The sequence below is a fragment of the Lepisosteus oculatus genome, chromosome 6 (genome assembly GCF_040954835.1).
Source record: "Lepisosteus oculatus isolate fLepOcu1 chromosome 6, fLepOcu1.hap2, whole genome shotgun sequence".
Lineage (NCBI taxonomy): Eukaryota > Metazoa > Chordata > Actinopteri > Semionotiformes > Lepisosteidae > Lepisosteus > Lepisosteus oculatus.
The window spans coordinates 6,121,962-6,142,753 of record NC_090701.1 but is presented as its reverse complement, the minus strand read 5'-3'; the positions used below and the strand labels follow the sequence as shown (position 1 = coordinate 6,142,753).

The 20,792-nt window shown below is 38.8% G+C and overlaps 1 protein-coding gene across 10 annotated transcripts in view; it reads right to left on the bottom strand.

Annotated features, from left to right (window-relative positions):
- Positions 1-561: 561 nt before the first annotated feature.
- The window catches only part of rnf152 (ring finger protein 152), a 73,953-nt gene continuing 53,722 nt past the window's right edge, over positions 562-20,792 (bottom strand). For 7 of the 10 annotated variants that reach the window (XM_015354954.2, XM_015354961.2, XM_015354955.2 and 4 more), the window contains one exon: positions 562-3,850. In XM_015354954.2, the coding sequence (XP_015210440.1) occupies positions 3,040-3,651 (612 nt within the window). In that variant the 5' untranslated portion in view covers positions 3,652-3,850 and the 3' untranslated portion in view covers positions 562-3,039. The other 3 variants (XM_015354958.2, XM_015354959.2, XM_015354953.2) reach the window with 3 other exon arrangements.

Here is a 20,792-nt window from a genome sequence, read left to right as displayed (position 1 = left end):
ACCTTTGTTCTCCCGCTACTTTACCTTTGCCTACTGCCCTGTCTCTCTCACACCTGAAGAAGGCTCCACGGCCGAAACGTTGTGTTCTCTTTCTTCTTTTTTTCAGCATGGAATAAACCTATTACTTGTTCCTTTGCAGCCTACGCATGCTGACGCAGCTACCCACCTTCATTACAATATGCACTTTTACAAGCGTTTAAGAAGCCAATATTTGCAATTTACCATCACTAAGGTAATACAGCATCTCTATATTCTAGAGCTGTCATCTATCATGTGAATAACCTATTGTTATGTGTATTGATAAGCTTGAAAATTCATCATGGAGTGTGTATTATTTTCTTCAAAATCCCAATTAGGTACAGCGAGTTTGTTATTTGGGAAGCACAATTTGACCCTTTTTATTTTATGATTGCAGAAACCAAGCAAGGGAAAACAATGCTTCCCCTCAATTCCGCATGATCTTCATAGGCCCACGAAAGCTTTTATTCACAATCACGCGATCACCTTTTTGAGTTTGAATTAAGCAGTTACCCCCCAAAAAATGTCAATGAGGCCATGAAATTACATTTCAGATGTTCTTTAATGTTCTTTAAACTTCTGCTCGCATCAGTAAAGAGACGTAAGCAGTCACGACTACAGACACGTTTACATAGAGAGACTTCAGCACTAACAAATTGCTGGCACAGATATCGCAGCAGAAGATACAAAATGTATTGCCACCCTCGTAGAGGTGCCTATCATACCGATGTAAAGCTATCTGTGACAGTGGTACAGTAGAAGCTCTTTTTCGCTGTTCCACTACCCCTTATTAAGATAAGGATGAAAACTATCATACAAAAGTATTTTCAAAAATAAAAATTACAAAACCAATAAATCATACAAGATGTTATACGCATCAGGGATACAGAACAAGATCAAAAACAAAAAGAGGGAGTAGAATAAGTTTTCTTATTTCAATTTAGTCCTTTATAATTGTAAAATAATTTACTGAGAAACATGTTTTTCTACAATTTCTTTTTCCTCTTACCGTTAAAAAAAAAAACACATGGGATTATAGTAAACAGGAGTAAAGGTCCAGCCAGAGCCTCCCACAATGCATTTTAAAACTTAAAAAAACTTCATAACAATGATTCTGACTCGTGCTTTGAAGGGTATGCAGAATTCTTCATCTCAAACTCTACCAACACTCAAGCTAGGAAAACATCTGAAAATACTTCTGACACGTCGATGAAAACAGTGTGACAAAAAATAAAATCAAAGCTGTCAGTAAGCATGTTTTCATACTTGTGCGTACATCCTAGAAGTACCTGTGTGACTTCTTCTATGATAAACACCAAACATTATTTTGAGCAATAAACTGAAATCCAGGCTTATATATGCCAACAATAGCAATCTTTTATCATTTAGACATTAAGTTCTCTGTATTACAAGGTACTAAACAGTCGTATCACAGGAAATCTTAACCTTAATAATTATCTATGTGACTCTTGCCAAAGAAAATGTAGAAGAAGCCACTAAGACACAAAATGCCATCACAGGAATATCCAGCAATGGGAATGTGGTACTTGATACTTTAAATTAAGGCAGTCAACTAAATTCCCTCATCTATCAAAGATAAAAAAACACTAAAAAACTACCTCCATCCCAACACAAATAATTTGACATCGTTTCCTTTTGTCAGTAGCCCTAGTGGAGAGAAATCATCTTTCTGAAAAATGTGACTTTTCTTTTTTTCTGCAATCCCAGGTTCACATATATTAACACACATTACACCTATCTGACTCTGACCCGCCAACACACATCTTTGTGAAACACAATCTACTCAAATCATGCAGCATATCAGGAGCTTTTTCCAAAGAAGCTCATTTACTGATAAAACACAGTAAATAGAAAAAAAAAATACAATCATTTTGTACATATACATGTAAAACACCCTGTTTTATTACATTTAATTGCTTTAATATTGTAAAATAATTTATTATCAGGGGACTAAAATGAAGAGCCTCATGATTTGGGCAGCTTAACCTCCACAGCTTCAACAAACCAGTTAGTATGACCTAAACGTCTTAATCTCCGATTTGGCATAATTGAACTCAAAGCAAATGATGTTGAAAAAGTCCCATGTTAGAAAAGCTCACAAAAAGAGTGCCTGTTCGTTCCTCTTTTGAGAAGAGTCATACATGTGTACAGCACATGGATAAGACAGAAACTGGTGAAAAATGCTGGATTCCTCATTTGAAAGCAATTAAGCTTTGACTACTTCCGGGACATGACTGTCTAAACTATGCACAGGCAAATTTCCATTCAATGTGGTTGAGCAAATATGAAGATTATGGCTTTATGTGACATATTTATTGTTTTTTGATGCCACTAAGGATCTGTGCTTGCTCCTAGATGGTGGCATTACACAGCATAATATTCCCTTTTATTGACATGACCACTCAGTGTGTACTGTATTATAATGCAAGCTTCAACAATACCACTTACTTACATTTTTTTCTTAGAAATAGAAACAAAAATGTACATACAGTAGATTGGCAATTAATAGTCTCTACCACACAACACGTGGCTAAAAGTGGTTTCTAAATATTTAGATACTGCAGCACCAAATACAAGGAAAACTGCATTTAGATTTTTTATATTGCATCTCCAACTAAGCACAGGAGACATGATTTCATTTCTGACACTTAGGACTCAGTTTTTGTTTTACACTACTGTTTACAGGAAGTAGGCATTTCAGTAACACGACGATGCACAATGTTTTCCACCACTGTGAGCCCTAAACAATATGGAAATTTAAATCACTGATTCCCTCTGAAACCTATTCCTAACTACCTTCTCGAGAGAAAGGGTAATGGGAGAGGGAGGGAAGGAATTGAGGGAGGTGTGAGTGTCCTGTGCTATTGTCTGCAGCCCAGTGCTCGAAACGTACCAGCAATGGGCTGCACCAACAAAAACATGGTTTTGGCTTCTCAGCCTTCTCCCTGGCCGCCACACGCTTGCGCTGAAACCCCCTTCCCGCTTTCGGGGGCCGCGCTTTCAGCCACAGGAGATGACCGTGAACCGTTTCGAGATACAGGACATGTTGTGCAGGACGATGCCCAGGAGGAACAGCAAAACGCAGGCCACCAGTATCACAGTGCACACTCCAGACCAGGTGGAGCTCTTCACCGCCCCCCGCCTCTCGACCTCGCCCTCCTCGCCCTCGGGGCCGGGCCCGCCCTGCAGGGGCTGCTGCTCGGGCACCGTCACCACGGCGACCCCCTTCTGCTGGCCGCCCGCTGGCAAGAGCCGACAGCCGAAGTCTCCGGGCAGCAGCGCCCGCTCCTTAGCGACCGGCAGGGGCAGCATGTAGCAGCCGTTGCTAGGGAGCCGGATGAAGACGGGAGTGTGTTCCGAGGCGTGAGGGATGGCAATCACGGTGATGATCTCCGGGTCGTCGGGGAGCTGGGATACCGAGAAGCCCGCCGGCAGCTTCGTAACGCCCCGACACCAGGGGCACCTGATCTCCTTTTGACTGGTCCTCATCTGCGTAAGGCACACTGAGCAGCAGGTGTGCCGACAGTCGAGCAGTTTTGGCCTGCGCCGGGGACTGTAATAATTAAAGCAGATCTGGCATTCCAAGATCGAGTCCTGGGAAAGGGATTCCATTTTTTCCTCTGTCGGTCTGCACAGCAGGTTTGTTTGGGCCGGCGAAGCCTGCAAGGCCAGGTCTGACAGAACTCAAGAGGGCGCCTTGGCTTCAGGGTTTCAGTTCCCCTCTCCAGAGCTGCTCGGGCGCAGATCTCTCCCTCGGGGCTACTCCGTCACGCCTTGTTCCCGGCACCCTCCGCGCGGCGTCTCTCCGGATCTGGAAGAGCGACGGACAGGGCGTTAAATCGAGCACTCCCGACAGGAAGAGAGCCCTCATCCGGGGGCCGATTCACCCTCACGTGGGTCCGATTTAAACAACACGTTAAAGTCACAAGTGGTTTCGGAGGCAGAAGGAAAATGGAAAAACCGCAGCTGACGGGGAACGTGAGGTTCAAGATAATACAAAAAAGACAAGTAACATTAAAGTTTTGTTAGCATTTTTGTTAGTATTCTCACAATTTAGCAACATCTAAGAACATTGTGTCGGAATTAATTAGGGACATTCTCAGGTCATTAACCCTCACCCAATGGTAATTTTCCACACTGTATGCTGGGCTAATTCAGGTGAAACAATGCCTTTCGGAACTGGTTTTCTTTTGTCATTAACATTACTTTATTTAAAACGGTAAGCCTACATTTCTCCCCCTTTGTATTTCAGATGTTTAGACTATCTAACAGCCATCACAAAACTGACCGACCGACTAGCTTTCACCACTTCACTGTAAAATTGGAGCAATCCCTGAAATAAGAGAATAAAATCTGTCACTGTTTCACCTGTGAAGGTGGGATTTCGAGTTTCGCAAAGGAATGAATAAAAATGTTAAAAAATCATGACCGTTTATGGTTTCTTTGACATTCAAAGAGTACTGAAGCACTTCTACAGTGCAAACCTTTCGTGGACTACATTTCATACATTTACGTTTAAAGACGTGATGAGCATTAACACGCAACTTTACCATAGTGAACTTCAACACTACCTCAGAAGTAGCCCTAGGGGGCACAATATCACTCATCCAAAGACACTTATCCTCATCACAACAGCCAAACTACAGTGCAATTACTTGCTCTCCAATGGGCAGAATGTGTTGAGACACCTTGAGACACCTTGTTTAGTACACAGTACAACCAAACACCCAATTATCGTGAAAATAAACATTCGTAAAACAATGAAAGTAATTTAATGGGACCTGCAAATCCGCACAAATTACTTGGATGAATTATATGAGGAATCGCACAAATCCCACGGAACTGTAAAAGGAGCACGACCTGGTTTTATTCTTACAATCAAAAAAGAAACAACATGCAGGGATGCTGGTCCGGAAAATCTATCGCACACTTAAGCGTATTAGACTACACGCTGCATTTTACAGTAGACTAAAATGACATCTACAAATCTTCGCCATCATTACACTCAAATGGAACAAAAACACGGAGCTGCATTTTGAAAAACATGCTTAAAACCACAGTGAAAGTACAAACACATCTCGCAGTTTGGAGAACTCGTGGTGCGGTAAGACTCCAGACAGTATTTTAATACCCAGCCCAGGCCAAGACTTAAAATTATTCGGAAAACAAAAGTTACATGAAAGTAGGGATGGCTTTTGCATGAAATGCATTTGCACCGGGTCACCCTAACTTGACGAAACCATTAATGTCACGATAAAATACAGCAAATATTTTATACTTGCCCGTATATTCCCAAATTCAAACATAAAACTGTTCAGGGCGCGTGAAAGATTTAAAAAGGTGGAGCAGACCTACCTGCGATCAGTACATATGAGACGACACAACCGTCTGCTAAATTTGTCTTCAAACACAAAGTGAGCTAACCGGATTGTCCCCAGGGGCTGACCCGGCAAAGGCACTCCCTTGCTTGCCGAGACAGGCATTCCTGCGTGTCCGGCACAGCGGGGTCACCAGCCCCCCGCACTGAGGGCTCGCCTAGCGGCTGCGCACAACTGCCCTGCCGCCGCCAAGGCGGAGAGGGACCAGCCCGCCGGCTCCTTGGAAAGGTGCTACCAGCGCAGACGTATCATCTCCACTGGCCCTGCCGCTTGAAACCAAAGGGGGGTATAGCGGGAACGAACATCCTTAGGCTACTACTGCTTGGCAATATCTAGTTCGTCACCCACCTGAGCCTCCCCGACCTTCAAAGTGGGAATTTAAGGACCAGGTGAGGCTGTGTTCTTATTATAATAACCATAATTCCGTAGCCAATCAGATTCGAGAAGCCGACAGGCCTACAGTGACGTCACGGAACGAAGCGCTGCGCCTCTTCCTACACGCGGAGTGGCGACAGCATGTCTGCACTGCCCGGGGCTCGTCGTCCCTGCCTGGGCACCGAGCACGCTGTATTATTATTTCCACCACGTGGAAGGACCTGCGCTCCAAACAGGGAGCAGTTTGGTACAGCGCGGTTCATTCTAAATTACTGAGAGACAAACGAGTAACCCAACTGATTTACAATCCCCGCTGAAATGCACAAATGCAAAAGTAATAGGTTATCTGTATTTATTTTTTAGATCGGTAATCTCTACATGCTTAATCTCGCCTCTCAGGTCCAAGTACAGGTTCCTTAGTCCACTTTACAGGACCTGACAATATTAGCGCAGGCAGATAATTGCGGGGCTCAGAGTTTGCGCTGCAGTAGGTACACACCTATGTCTAGCCACACACAACATCACACCCACAGCCTACTTATCTCATGCTGTAATCCTGTTTTTTAAGGCAGTTTGTCGCTCAGAAAAAGTTAAAAATAAAATAAGCTGTTTCGCATCTGTTGGGTATGAGTAATCCCACCCACTCAAGTCCACTCAATACGCTCCCCTGGGAAAAATACCTGTAGGCCAGTAATGCCAAAATACCGGAAAGCAGGCAATTCCAAGACAGATGCAAACTCCGAATTTATTTGAATTATAGTTATTGAAGTGATTGTTTACCAAACGCTGTGCTTTACTACAATCATATTGTTCAAAACACATCAGGTTCACAGCTGAGAAGTATTGTTTCATCAAACACCTGATTAATTACAGCATTATTGGGATGGCTGAGTTTTGAAGAAATGATTCCCAAGACTTTAATATAAATAAATATAATATACAGCATGTACCTACAGGATGCTGAGTATATACAGTAAATTTTACTTGACATAAGCAAAGGCAAATTAGAAGTCTAATTTGATGATGCTGTTATCTACAGTTGTAAAGCCAGAGGCCAAGGCTAATTCATGTTGACATTCCAATTCATCCTGACCACTTGCTGATAAAAGATACTGCAATAATGATTCCTGGTATTTCTCATGACAAAGATTCACAAAGTGCCTCACTTAAAGGGATCCACTTCTTCCACCGCTGAACAAAAGCACCTACTGTACCTGAGTGAGTCTTGGCAGCCTTTTCTCACCAGCAGCCCCTCTGAGGTAGGCCAGACTTTGCAAGTCACGAGTAGAATATAGCCAAGAGTAGAAGGTAATAAAATCTAGAAAAGGACATTGGGGTAAACATCCTTCCTATTACAAACAGTGCCATGAGATCCTCAATGACCAAGTAATCAGGATTTTGTTTTAATGTTGCGTACGGAAGATGGCGCTGCCAACAGCACTGTGTACCCTTCTATCATACTGGGTATTCATTTGGAAGTTTTGGACCAGAAAGAATAGTGCAACCTACTACAGAACTGTACCTACAACTAAGTACAGAAACGAGCCAATATTCTACACTTATCCAGAGCGCAACATCTTCATGCCATCTTTAAGTTGAAATTTGGACTAAGTTGTCTTAGATGGACATAGAGCAGTGAAAGCAAATCATTATTAGCACTGAACCAAGGTTTACCACCCTGACAGATGTACTGTATGATACAATACTTGTTGTTAAAACAGATCAATAGATGAGGAGATTCAAGTGTGATGGCTTGGGCAGGATTGTTTAGTTGCTACAGAAATCCACTTTGAAATCTACCTGATGGCAACTTGAGTTGATCAACCTACAGTGATCAGGTCCCTTGCTGCCCCACCTACAGTTTGGTCTCACCTGACATGACAAGCAAGACAGCACATGTTCTCATGCTGCTTACGCAGCAAAGGCTTTTCTGCAAGGTGTGAATGTGAAATGTATGCAGCAGATGCCCTATTTGCCAGACTTCAGCACCCCTCACATGATGTGGGATGAGCCAGGAAGACGTGACATATCCAGGGCTCAGAGACCAGTGAACAGAAACCTGCTTGTCAAGACTCTGTAAGAGGAATGGAACAGAATCCCACAATACAGCACCTGCAACCTGGTGCAAAATATTGCATCACAGATGTACAGTGTGTTTTGCTTCCAAATGTGTATAAGCATAATTAACAGTGTCATTTCTCTTAAAAAATGTCAGTACATCCGCTACATAAAATATTTTGACATTTTCTTGGTGACAGCTTTGTTAATCTGGTGTAATTGTAAGCGATAGGATTCTTTTGATGTCTGGTATTATTAGCTCTGACCATTTCACAATGCTAAAAAGCAGAACAGACTAAACAGATTTTTAATTCTGCTTTCAGTATATAACATCACAATTAGTAGATACTATCAACCTTTATTTAGACCTTACTGGCACGACATGCTGACTGCTTGGTTAAGCATCAAAACCTTGAATGTTGGTTCTTCTAAGAGTAAAATAAGTAAAATAAATTTCAATGTCTTTACCTTAACATCTTATACAGGAAAGCAACCAAAAAAGTTTGTAATATAAACTGTAATATTTCAGATAGGCTGCCATTAAAATTGGAAAATAAACTTAAGCTTGTTATTATTGCTCTAAGCACACATACTGTAAATACTAAGCAATCATCAAAATTTAGAAACTCTCTTGCAGCACAGCAATAAATTGACAATAAATTGCACTGCTTATAGTTGTTAACATGTCCAACCACCTCTCTTTGTTGAATTCTGCCTCAAGCTACTGTATTAATTGTCTGTGTCAGGCAGTGCACATAACCATACCATTTCAGAACACTCTATATAAGTGACCTAGATTTCTAACATTGGGATGTTAAAGGCAGAGGCAAAAAACACAATTTCATAAGCACAGACAAAGGTCAGACTTTATGCAGAACTAACAGAACCAAGGGCATTTTCCTTAAGATAGGGATTTGCATTGAACTGACTTTATCCCTCTTTAACTCAATCCCCCATGCTGTTCTTGGCTTCTTTCTCTTCCCCACTTTCTCTCCAGAGGGAAAGGATATCACAATTTTTACAACACAAGGAAAGGCATATAACATCGGTCTTGTCACAATATTTCAATATGTTCTTTCCGCAAGATGCCATGACTGCAGAAGCACGAGAACATTGGTCTTACAGATTCTTTTTGAAGGCTCCTGCCCCGGAATCTTATTTTCCACACTCTGCTTAACAGCTTTGAACTTCAGCTCACAGAATGATGAAAGCTGAGGCCATTAGTTAAGGAGAGAAATCGGCAGAATCCCCAAGCATCAACTGTTTCTAATACAGGGGTGATTGGATATGCAAAGCGTGATGTGCTGTGAAAGATGACAAAAAAGTGAAGGTTCTTAACTGCTCAGGGCTTTTCAGGTTTTTTGAAGATCATTCTTCACTTACAGTACATCTTCCAGGATATATCATATTATTTATATGTGCATAATATATATAATAATAAATAACATACCATAAAGCCAGCACACTCCAAGAAACTCCATATGTGCAAAGGTGAGAATAAGTAATTAACACATTAAGTAACAGAAATTAACAATCACTCAACATAACAAATTTGAACAAATAAGGTTACAGACTACATACCCCCGCATTAATCCATACAACCCAAACACAAATTAGTACACAATGAGTAGATCTGGGTGTTTTGAACTATATCATCATTCTCTCTGTGTTACTGGCAACCATGAACTTGTCTTTAGGTTAGTCAGTGATGAAAATCGGTGTGGACCTTCAATAATGAAAATGATTAAAAACATATTCTTGTATTCGTATATCACTTTTCATCCCAAAGGATTCCAAAGGTGTCTTTACAGAAAGAAAGAGAAACACTTCATCCACCACCTACAGTCCAAAACACACCTGGGAGATACGCTGCAGTCACTGTGCTCCATCAGCTTCTGTACACAGATCAGGTGGAGAAGTAAAACATTACTCACAGTACATCAGGATCAACACCCCTAATCTTTTGAACAGTAATATTAGGATTTTATCCAGACAAGACAAGTGGAATGAAAAGCTACTATACTGTGCGGAACCCCCTATCTTTAAGTTAACTGTAAGTTTAGGTTTAAGACATCTAAGATATCTTTTGAGAACTAGCTACAGTATATCTTCTCATTCCAGGATATTACCTTCTTTCTTTTCTATCTAAAAAAGCTACATCATCCACGAAAATGGAAGAATTAAACTTTAAAATAATTAGTAATGCTAAGGAGCCCACCTATGAAGTATTAGGTGTTAAAAACTATAGGAAGTACTGGTGACTGTCCACTTCAAGTTCCACTGTGGGAAAAATGCCTGCTTTAATAGGTAGAGTCTAAAAATAGAAATGTGCCGCAGAATGACAAAGCACCAGATAACAGGAAACAAGAAGGAAGTTAAATAACAGGAAGAGGTACATGACATAACTTGCCTCTTTAAATGTTAAAGTGATGGAAAACAGACATCTCACAAAAAAGTATAATTTAAAAATTATACTTACTTTAATTATTCAGTAATTGCAAAAAATGAAATGAATATTTGCAAAAGACTGATCACTACAAGATAAAATGGGTTATGTTTTACAGCGTTCATTTGAAAATGGACTTTTATATACTAATTTGATGGTAATGTTGAACCTAACTTTAAGTTCATTCAGTCACAAAACACTGTTTAACTAAACACTTTTTTTTGGAAATAAAGAGCATTATAGAGTTCTAGTGTATTGTCATTATACTCATACACAGGTAAATGGTATAACGAAATGCTATTAAGCTAGCTCTCAGACGGTAAGTAGTACAAAAAAACAACAATACAATTGTATAAGAAAGACGGAGACAACAAGAAATGTGCAAAACAACATCAGTTGTGCAAAATCATACATCAACAGAATGAAATAAAGGATAGAAAATTATGTGTAGTGAACTTCTAGACATGTGAGGTAGAGGTTGATTTCAATGTGTGTTTGAGTTTTGATAAAGACAGAAGGCTTTCGGATCTTGGGTAAGAGAGGAGTTTAATAGTTTGATAGTGCAGGGGTAAAAACTGTCTCTGAGTCTGGTAGTCCGGGCCCGAATGCTCCTTTAGTCTATACTTCAAAAAAAACTCTTGCATCCTCCACCTAACAACAAAGATAAAAGGATACAGTGAAAGTCTGTAACAAGCCAGATTGCTAGTTCCAGGCGGAGATAGACATGTGAGGAATGGAAGATGAGAGAGCTGTCGTGGTTCCAAGGAAAGAAGGAGATAAAATATAATAATTGCACTTCCACCCGATATTTCACAAGCAAGAACATTCTATGAGGGAAAGGAAACTTGATGTTTTCGAAAATGGAACACAGCCCACATTCAGTACATTATAAAAAAAAAACCCATCAAGACTAACCGGGATTTTGAAAATGCAATGCTAATGGTGATTTCTTTACTAATTGACACTTTTCACTCCACATCAAATGTCAGAGTTTCAGAAGAAAAGAAGTCTCCAAGAAGTGGCATTGCCCTGGAAGCGCTAAAACACAGAACGGTCTCTACAGAAGAGTAATGGGGAAAAAGAGCAACCTTATGTTCTGTGGCCGGCTGTCCCATGAATGGACAGCAGGGACCACACAGCCACCCAGAGAGTGATCCCCATCCTGGTCCTGGAGGAACACTGCGTCAGCTGCTCTCGTTCCAGCTGGGCTCTCAATCCCCTGTGTTAACTGATGACTGAATTGATCCGTGTGCTTGTTTAGATTTTTATTTTACTTTTTTTTTTCCCCGTCAGGACCGTGTGTCAAAACCACCCTGCTTTAGGGGGTCACCATCACCAGCACACCGAACTTTTAAAAAAGTCTCTGCTCAGCTTTGCTTGCCATTATTTCAGGCTGAACAGCTCTTACTAGAGGATCAGCTGATGATGGACAGATACAGGCAGGAATGCCAAAGTTTCAGATATTCTCTCCACGAGGGAGTTTTTCCTTTTGCAGAGGTCCAGTTGTTTACACTTCAGATAATACATTTGAATGAGGGCAATTCTGAAATGGAGAAACTGGTAAAAGCCCAATACCAATTACTAGCCCCATCTGACCTTGTGAGAGCTGAAACCAGATTTATCAATATACCCCCAACAGAAAACTGCACTTGTTAAATCAATCAATTTGCCTGAGGTTAAGGACTTCTTCTAAGGACTTCTAAGGTATGAAAAAAGGCCTTCAAACTACTATTTCACAATGCACATCATACACACACAGCCCAGTGCCACTACCAGTTCATTCTTTATGGTGATGCCACACCCACGGGTGAGGGCCTTGTGTTTTGACCTGCTAACATTAATATGCACACCGCCGGACCAAAACTAAAACAATTCACAGAGCAGAACTGGTTTCGAAACTGACGTGCTGCTCACCCCCAGTTGCCTGACCTTAATCCAATTGAAATTTTATGGAATGAGCTGGGGATAAGACTGAAAAATAAGAGTGCAAGCAAAATAAATACACTCTGGAAAATGATTAAGAGTGAATGTGAAAAAGCAGACAGTGATAAATTGCTGAAGTTGTTTGAAAGAATGCCTAGTACATATTAAACTATGACTGTCATCATACAGTAGGTGGGTAAAAGGAATGCTTGTAGCATTTCAGCAAAATATAACCTGGAAATGTTTAATCCACCACAGGTCTCTAATCTAATTATGATGACCGCTATAGATAAACCATACAGGTAAACACATACGGTACATGCCTTTTTATACAAAGGGATAGAAAATTCTTCATAAAATGATGTCGAGCCCAACATAAGCCCACTGTGTAAATGTCTGCCATTTAATTCTACATATTAATTGGAAGCAAGTGCAATACAGCTGCCAGTAAGGGCCTGTTCACACAAGAGCCGAGCTGCTTTTGCACTTAGCAGAGGCATGAACTCACTCTGTGCCAGAGGTATCAGCCATGCTAATTTGGCAAATTGCAAAAAATAACAACATTCTTGTGTGTCAAGCAAGGCATGAGGGCAAGAAGCAGACAGCAATATTAGGTTTTTGTATTTATTATATCTCAACCCACAGTGCGCTGGATATTTTAAAGAATTGCTATTTTTGGTGAGTAACTCACAGCAGAAGCGCTTTATTATGCAAGGACATTACCTACAGTGTAGAAAGTTAATTTTATGCAACTACAAATCAATTTCTATTGATGAACATGTAATTACAATGAGAACATACTGTACTAACTGTTAACTATGTGTTTTTGGTTACTACATGTAGTTTGTATTAGTTATGGTACATAGAACTATAATGTTATACTTATAACTAAGAAAACATTGAATATTTAACAATTGTGGAATATTTGTATATAAGGAACAAGTAAAGGAATTATTCCATGCTGAAAAGAGAAGAAAAGAAACACAACGTTTCACCGGTTTTGGGGTGTCTATCTGAAAAGTAAATGGTTGTTCAAGATCGACAATGTCACGTACTAGGCTTCTTTTTCTGGAGAGCATATATACAAGCGAAATGTTGTGTCTTTCTGTTTTTAAAGGCATGTAAAATGGTGGAGAATTGGCTCTCCAACTGAAAATAATGGGAAAACGTAATAGTGACAGTGAGTTTATGGTAACAAATATTACTAATACAGAAATGGTGATTTTAAAACAATTCTACAGTACTACACAACTCTGTGAAAAAGAAAGGTTTTCAAACCCTGTTTGATGTTTCTACAGCTTATTAAACTGTATTTAGGACTGAAACATAGCAGACAGGTACACAGACATGCAAAGACAAGGAAATGAAGTCAGTATTACTAATGGGAATATTCACCAAAAACAGGTGGAGCAGTAAAAGATAGGTAAAATAGTTCACTTGAATCAGTGCTGATGAAGCGTGAAAATGATGTACAGTACGTAAGCAAGCCTGAGAGGCAGTGACATGCATCCCAGGCCAGGATCCAGTCTGCTCTTTCTCAGGTGTCTCAACAGCTCACAGACAAGCAACCATGTCAGCCAATTGAGAATCACATTACTGCAACTTCCAGGCTCATATCTGAATAAACTGTGTTACCCTGGCAGCATGCAGCCAGTCAGGTAACTCCTGCGAAGACTGTCAGTCTTTCTAGAGCCCATGAAACAGTATTAAAGCAACAAGCAAAACTTGTCAACTGGATGACAGAAAGCTAGACTTCATATCACCACAGATGTTCTAGAAAACGTCATCAGCTATGTGTGTGATACCAAACAGAAAACTGTCTGTACTTTTCCCTGTCAGGAGGAACAGGAAAAATATTTATTTAGTCTGTTTTCAAAGAATGTGTCAGTACAACATTCGGTTCACGGTGTGAAATGAAATTCATGGCAGGTATGCTAGGGAATGTCTGTGATCTTTTTCCAAAATAAGAAAAGCAGAAGCAGAAATTACAGAAAAAGCAGAATTTTCCAAAAAATCCCAAGTATTTTCAGACTAGCTGACTAATCATGCTGACCACATAAAAGATAAGGACAAACATCTTATCGGAAGCTAAAAATAAAATAATCCAATTTTAGAAGAATTCTTACTAAAAACAGGTGGAAAATATCAACATTACTTTGTAGATACATTTATTGATTAGACCAACACTAAATGAAAAAAGGAAAGATAATAAACGCCACCATATTAACTGAAAAAATGAACAGTAACTTTATTCTACCCAAATTAATTACCTGAAATAAATACACATTTATGTATTAAATTGGATCAATAATAATATGTTTCATAAAATGTTGAAATAAAGTATTAAGAAAAATACAACTAACTCAACACTTATATTAAAGGAGCATGATTTTTAAAGTGTACTGCATGTAGTGTAAGCGGATCTTTGGTCACAATCTCTCTGCTATCCTCTTGCAGCGAAACAACACCATTTCAAAAACCAGCTTATTCTACAGCACACATTGTAAGTTTCTGCAATGTTTTCTGTTAAAAATATTGGATTAAGTTGTCCTTAAAAGAAATAACAGAATAGGGGAAAATGAATACATTGAAATAAATACAACACGTTGGTTTTACTCATGTATAAATAGTAAAATAAGTAAAATAACTGGTTTCCTTTCTGATAAAATCAGTAATGAACATTCAAACTGCAGCACTCTTTCATTAGTTAAGATCAACATCCAAACTCCCCAATACAGATATAATTAAACAATCTAAGGGTCTGTTAATGCTTCATTTATCTACGTTTTAAAGGCTGCTTATATAAAGAAGAAATTCTTTCATGTGGCCAGTTTAAAGCTCTGCCTTGCAGTTATTATGTTTGAAGCTTTTCTATTACTCAGCTTGGCTTTTTCTAATGATCCGTGGAGACTTCACCTCGCTCGGAGCTGGAAGTGAATCCCATTACTGGAATAAGCTAGACAGTGCTTTCCAAAAGAATGACTGCAGTGTTCAGAATTGCCAATCACAGTAGAACTGTGGAGAACCATAGGGGAAAAGCACTATGTTCATTGATTCGTTCACTTTACAGTTAAGTACTATTAGTTAAAATGTGACAAAGTTTCTTCAGTTACTTCATTCACAACTTCTACATAATATTTGTATGACGACTCTTTCAGTTGCTTCTTTCCAGGCATAAAAAGAATCGATACCACGGACATTTATTCAAAATATGTAGAGGGGTGTCAAGAAGAGACTGTCATTTTATTTAATCATATTCACCGAGCAGCTCTGCAGAGTCAGAATGTGGAGCTGGCTTCGCATAAGCAGTAAGCAGTTAGTTTTCACACTATCCCTATCGACTGTCAGTTAAAAGGTTTTAAAGTGGAAACTTTTGAAATGGAGCAAAGATAATCTCCTTTTTCCTGGGGTACCCTTAAAAAGGGCATAAGGAATAACTAAAAAAATCTGAAAACTGATGGCAATCATGATGAAAATTATGGCCTCCAACATCACAGACCTTCACACAAGGGAACTGTATGCATATGGAACAAACATCTCAGAATTTAATTTCAAACAATTAAAGGGCTCAAGAATAAATGTTATTTTTAATAAAAGTTACTTGCAAAATGTCCTTTCTTGATAAAATCCAAATCCAGATTTATTTTCTCTGTAACCAAATCTAACAGGATATGCACAGACACTTTTTTTCTAACATAACAACTTAACATTTGTTAATAATTTAGTTTAATTATTAATGTTATAATATTTGAATGAACTTAATGAACATTTTTTGAAGCTATATAGTTATTTACTAAAATAATATTAGTATAATAGTAGACAGACACTTTTAATAATTTTAGATTGAATTTCTATAGTTAAATTGAAACCAATAGTCAACAAATGTAATCTTACCTACTGTAGTCCTCAGTTACAAACAAACTGTAAGAAGGTCCCTTTCAAAATGGCAAATAGTTCTACACGAAACAACTGTGTGTTAGGTTTATAATCAATACTTTCAATTCACTACAATTCATAATGTACATGACCTTATTATTCCCAATCACTGTGTCTATATCCAGTTTCTTGACAGCATGAAGACTACAAAGTTAAATATTTTAGAAATCAGATGCATTTCACTTGTTTTTTCATGGGGAAACAACCGTTGACTGTTCTGCTTAAGTAGGCCATTTTTATTAAAAATAATTTTGTAATGATCATTATTTTTATTTACTTTATTATATTTTTGCGATATACATACTTAACTACAGTATATACTTATATATTCTTTATAACATTTTTAATACTGATGCTGTTATTGAGTGTCAAATAAAGCAGACAAAGAGGTATGGTTAACTATTTTAATTAAAAGATGTTTCTAAGAACTTCTTATATATATTTATATTTTGGACTGCAAGATTGGACAAGAGATTACCTGCCAGGTTGTTTTGACCTAAGAACACACTACGTGCTACATCTATCAACTGTTTATCTGTAGTAGAGAAGAAAGAGAAATTCATTCATGTGAATCCCAGCAAGTGGTTCCCGACTTCCTGAGATCTGAAAAGATATTAGCAGCTCACACTCTTTCTTGTGGATAGCACGTTTTTGTCATTGGAAAATGAAATGCTTCGAATGGGAGAGAAAAGACTACTGGATTCCTCTAATCGAAAAATGAGATTACAGCTAAATCTGGCAGCAGGATACAGCACTGTACGCATAAATATAAATACTAAATCAATCTGCAGTGCAGCGCCATGCCTTACTTTTATTTGTGCTACATGTTTCCTCCTAACGAAGCACAGCTGGCTGCTCAGGTATCAAAAACAATCCTGCCAAAGACTAGAAGGCGGCATTCACAAACCTTCAGCTGCAGCAGCAACCTTTTAGTTTGAAGGGTAATTGAGCTCCTTTCTCGCTGCTTTTTTAAGGTCCTCTTGTATTGGCGTTCCATGTTAACAAGCCGTGCAAGACAGAGATCTGGAGTCTGAGAGATATTTCACTCTGCCTTGCACTGATGTTGGGACTGTCAGTAAACACAAGCTAATCAATATAGTGATGGGCGCCACACTTCAGCAGCCTCCAGCACTTCAGTCTCGACAGCCCAAATGAATCCATCAACACACGGCTGACAGACGCACTGTTACCAAAGAGAAGCAATGAATTCAACCTGACGCCTTTCCCATTTTTTAACAGGTTCACAAAGCAAATAAAAAATATGATAAAATTAATTCCCCCTCAGAAGGAAGTTCGTAATAGCACTGATATAACCACTTTCATGGTTATTATAGACCATAAAATATTCAAGGAGCCCATTAATAGCATACTTAAGTGATACAATTTGGAATCTGTGAGATTGCCGAACAATGCTCCCAACTAAAGAAGGGAACCATATTGCTTCTCTGCCAATATTGTTTATAATAATTTCTTTATCCCTGGGAGATCACGCTTTGGGTTGCAACCATTTAATTTTCTCAGTATCTGAAAGGCAACTGTTTAATTCTCTGCAGAGGCGTGTGAGAAAACAGCCGCACTAATCTGCAGAAATAATGCTCGACAGTTCAAACAACCCAGTCTCTGGAGGTGAAGCTTTTTTGCAAAAAAAAAAAGCATATCAAAGTCTTAAAATAAAGAAATAATAGCCAGATACTTGATGAGGTGCCATTGTATCACAAAGTAATTTAAAAGTGAAAACCTAATTTATTTTACAAAGCTCTCACTACCAGACACCCAAAGGACCACCACTAACGGTGCAGTCAAGTATTTCACAGAAGTGGCATTAACTGTTCATTAAAAGCAGAACTAACCAATTGGCCGAAAGAACAATAAAACGCTGAAATTAAACTTTCCTTGACTTCAACATGTATGGCATGTTCTCATGGTCCTGTTCATAAACTGTCATATTATGAGAAAAACATCATTCAAATAACCTTTTAATTAATATAGGCACATCGTCTTTATTACAGAACAAAACTGACAAAAAATATGCTGAAACATGTCACCTCGCATAATACCCATCACAGTAAAAACTCCTTTTCCAAGTCATAAAGCCCCCCCAAATACTAGAGGAATTCCACCTATTGGAGTCCTATCAAGAGCATACCATACACGTCAGGAGTGGTCAATCTTGTGTTTCACACCCCAAAATCTATACACAGATACATAAACTTTCTGATGTGCAACAATGTTTTCAGCAACATTTCATAACACCTAAGCTATAAGATGGCTTTAGCTTGTATAATAAAAAAAGTGCTATTCAAAGCGCACAATAGAATAATTTTCAGAGATATATTTTTAAAATAAGTGTTGACAAAAAAAACACTGTAAAAGCAACCCTTGTTTTATGTGCAAATTTTCAGTCAAACATAAGTATACAGTAGCTAAAGGATTGAGTATTACAGGGAATGTTTTGAAGTCATCAGCTAATCTGAAAGACATCTCTACCTCACATATACTGAAAACAATTAAAGTCGACACCACACTTATAAAAAGGAGAATCTAAAAAATTAAATCTATAATTACTATTGAATACCAGCAAACATTATTTCATGAACAAAAGAAATATCAGCATTCCCACGTTATAGAAGTAACATCAGAACTAAAATGATAGGTGATTACAAAGCATAATTTTTGTGTTGAAAATATTTTTTTTAAAAACAAGGTACTAAAGGACTAGAGGCAAGGACATGTTCTGACCTAGAGCACCTGTTACTGTACTGTTAGATCCTCACAGCTAATGCTGGTCTTATTTGTAGCAATTAGGTCATTTCAGTTATGAAATAATTCTACAATGGGAAGTGTTTTCATAAATTACAACATAACAGACTAAGGATTTAAGCTTCATAATTGGCATATTTTCCAATTGTTTTTGAAATAAAGAGGATTTTACAAAGATCTGACTACACTAGACTTTTGTAAATTAATACAATACCATAATAACTAGGAAACATTTGTCTATGTCCAAACAGCATCTAAATGGACTACTGTATTTTAACCAGTCAGTCTTCAAACCATGTTATGGGGATCCATTCACGCTGCTGAGATATCTAGGTGTAGGAACATCAGAAATTGGTTGATAATATCTTGTCTGTTTTCATGAGTCAATATCCCTTTCTACAGTACATTCTCCAATTGTGTCACATGCAGACAATGTGTTGGTTAGATAAGGCTGTAACCTCCACATTTCGACAGTTATTATAACACAGCTAGGCTCAATAGGCTGAGCAAAGTCTCATCTGTCATGAAAGTCAAGATCAGTCGATAGCTCATATTCTTTCATCAAGTGCTGCTAACTACACAAGTGGACACCCACACTCAGGTGCAATAGCTCTGAGCATAATGTACTAATGTTAAGAGGGGTAAATGTTAAGAGAAGTTTCAGTCACAGTTTCTTGTGTAGGTACAGTAACTACCAGAAGCCGTGTTGTAAAACTCCTGTGTATTGTTGTGTCATAAGAAAATAAAGGGCTATTTAGCACAAAGATTTTAAGTGGTGAGATTATTTTACTGAATCCCTCCTTTTTTTTCCTAAATACACAAAGATTGGGTACTACATCTTATTTATGCTGGCTCATTCATGCATGTGCCTGTGGAAGCCTTTCCAAAACAGCGAGAGAACTTTCAGCGACAATAATGTTAATGATCAGCACACTGAACAATTGGGATGTCAACTTATGTGACACGCAAGTTTACCATTTTCTACAACTGAGATCATGAGCATCAAGAGAAAATTATTCTTTCTGTATTGTGCAAAATTACTACTTTTCCCCACCAATTTACGTACACTGTTTCAAGAACTACAGTGGAACCGAGTAGTTCTGAGAATCATCCCCACGAGGGAACATTTTCAAACTGTTCACAGTTCATTGGGAATCACTGAAATGTTCCTTCTGAGCACAATTAAGAGGTGAAATGGGGACAATGGTAACGTTTTCATAGCCCACAGTAAACACAGTGAACCCTTACAAAAGCAGTAAAGTTGTCTCTGATGCTGTTGGGTCACCTCTAGGAAACTAATGCTCCATTCCACTTGCAAAACTGTTTCATTATCGATGGTGTTTTTGACATGCATTCCCCTGTCTTAATGTTGGCCCACCATAACACCAAGGTTGGTGGTTTTATGTGACAACCATGTTCTAACAACCAGTTCCCCCAATTGCTGCTAAGACAGAATCTCTTGTTTAAGGGGACCCAACAGTAGGTCTAAGAAACGACAGCAGATGAGTTAGATTGTTCTGCAGTTTCTGACCTTCACATCAGTTAATCGTGTGTGAGTAAAGAGCAAGAACCATCGGCTGAACCACACTCTGGAGCATCTGAGGGCTGGGGGAGGATGACGAGATCAAACACAACCGCCAATACTGCTATCTTTATCATAAACCAGTCTTGAGTGTCCTTAGGTTCATGTTGAAGTAAATACCCCTTTAGGCTATGCTAGTGGTCATCCCATGCTGCTGAATATCCAGGCCATACTTGCAGGCAGTTAGCCTTCTTGGTAAAAAACAAAGATTACAAATTACAATTCGGCTTTGGACTGCCCCTGTGTTCATCCTGAGCCACATCTGTTCCACAACTTGATTTCAGCCAACTGAAGA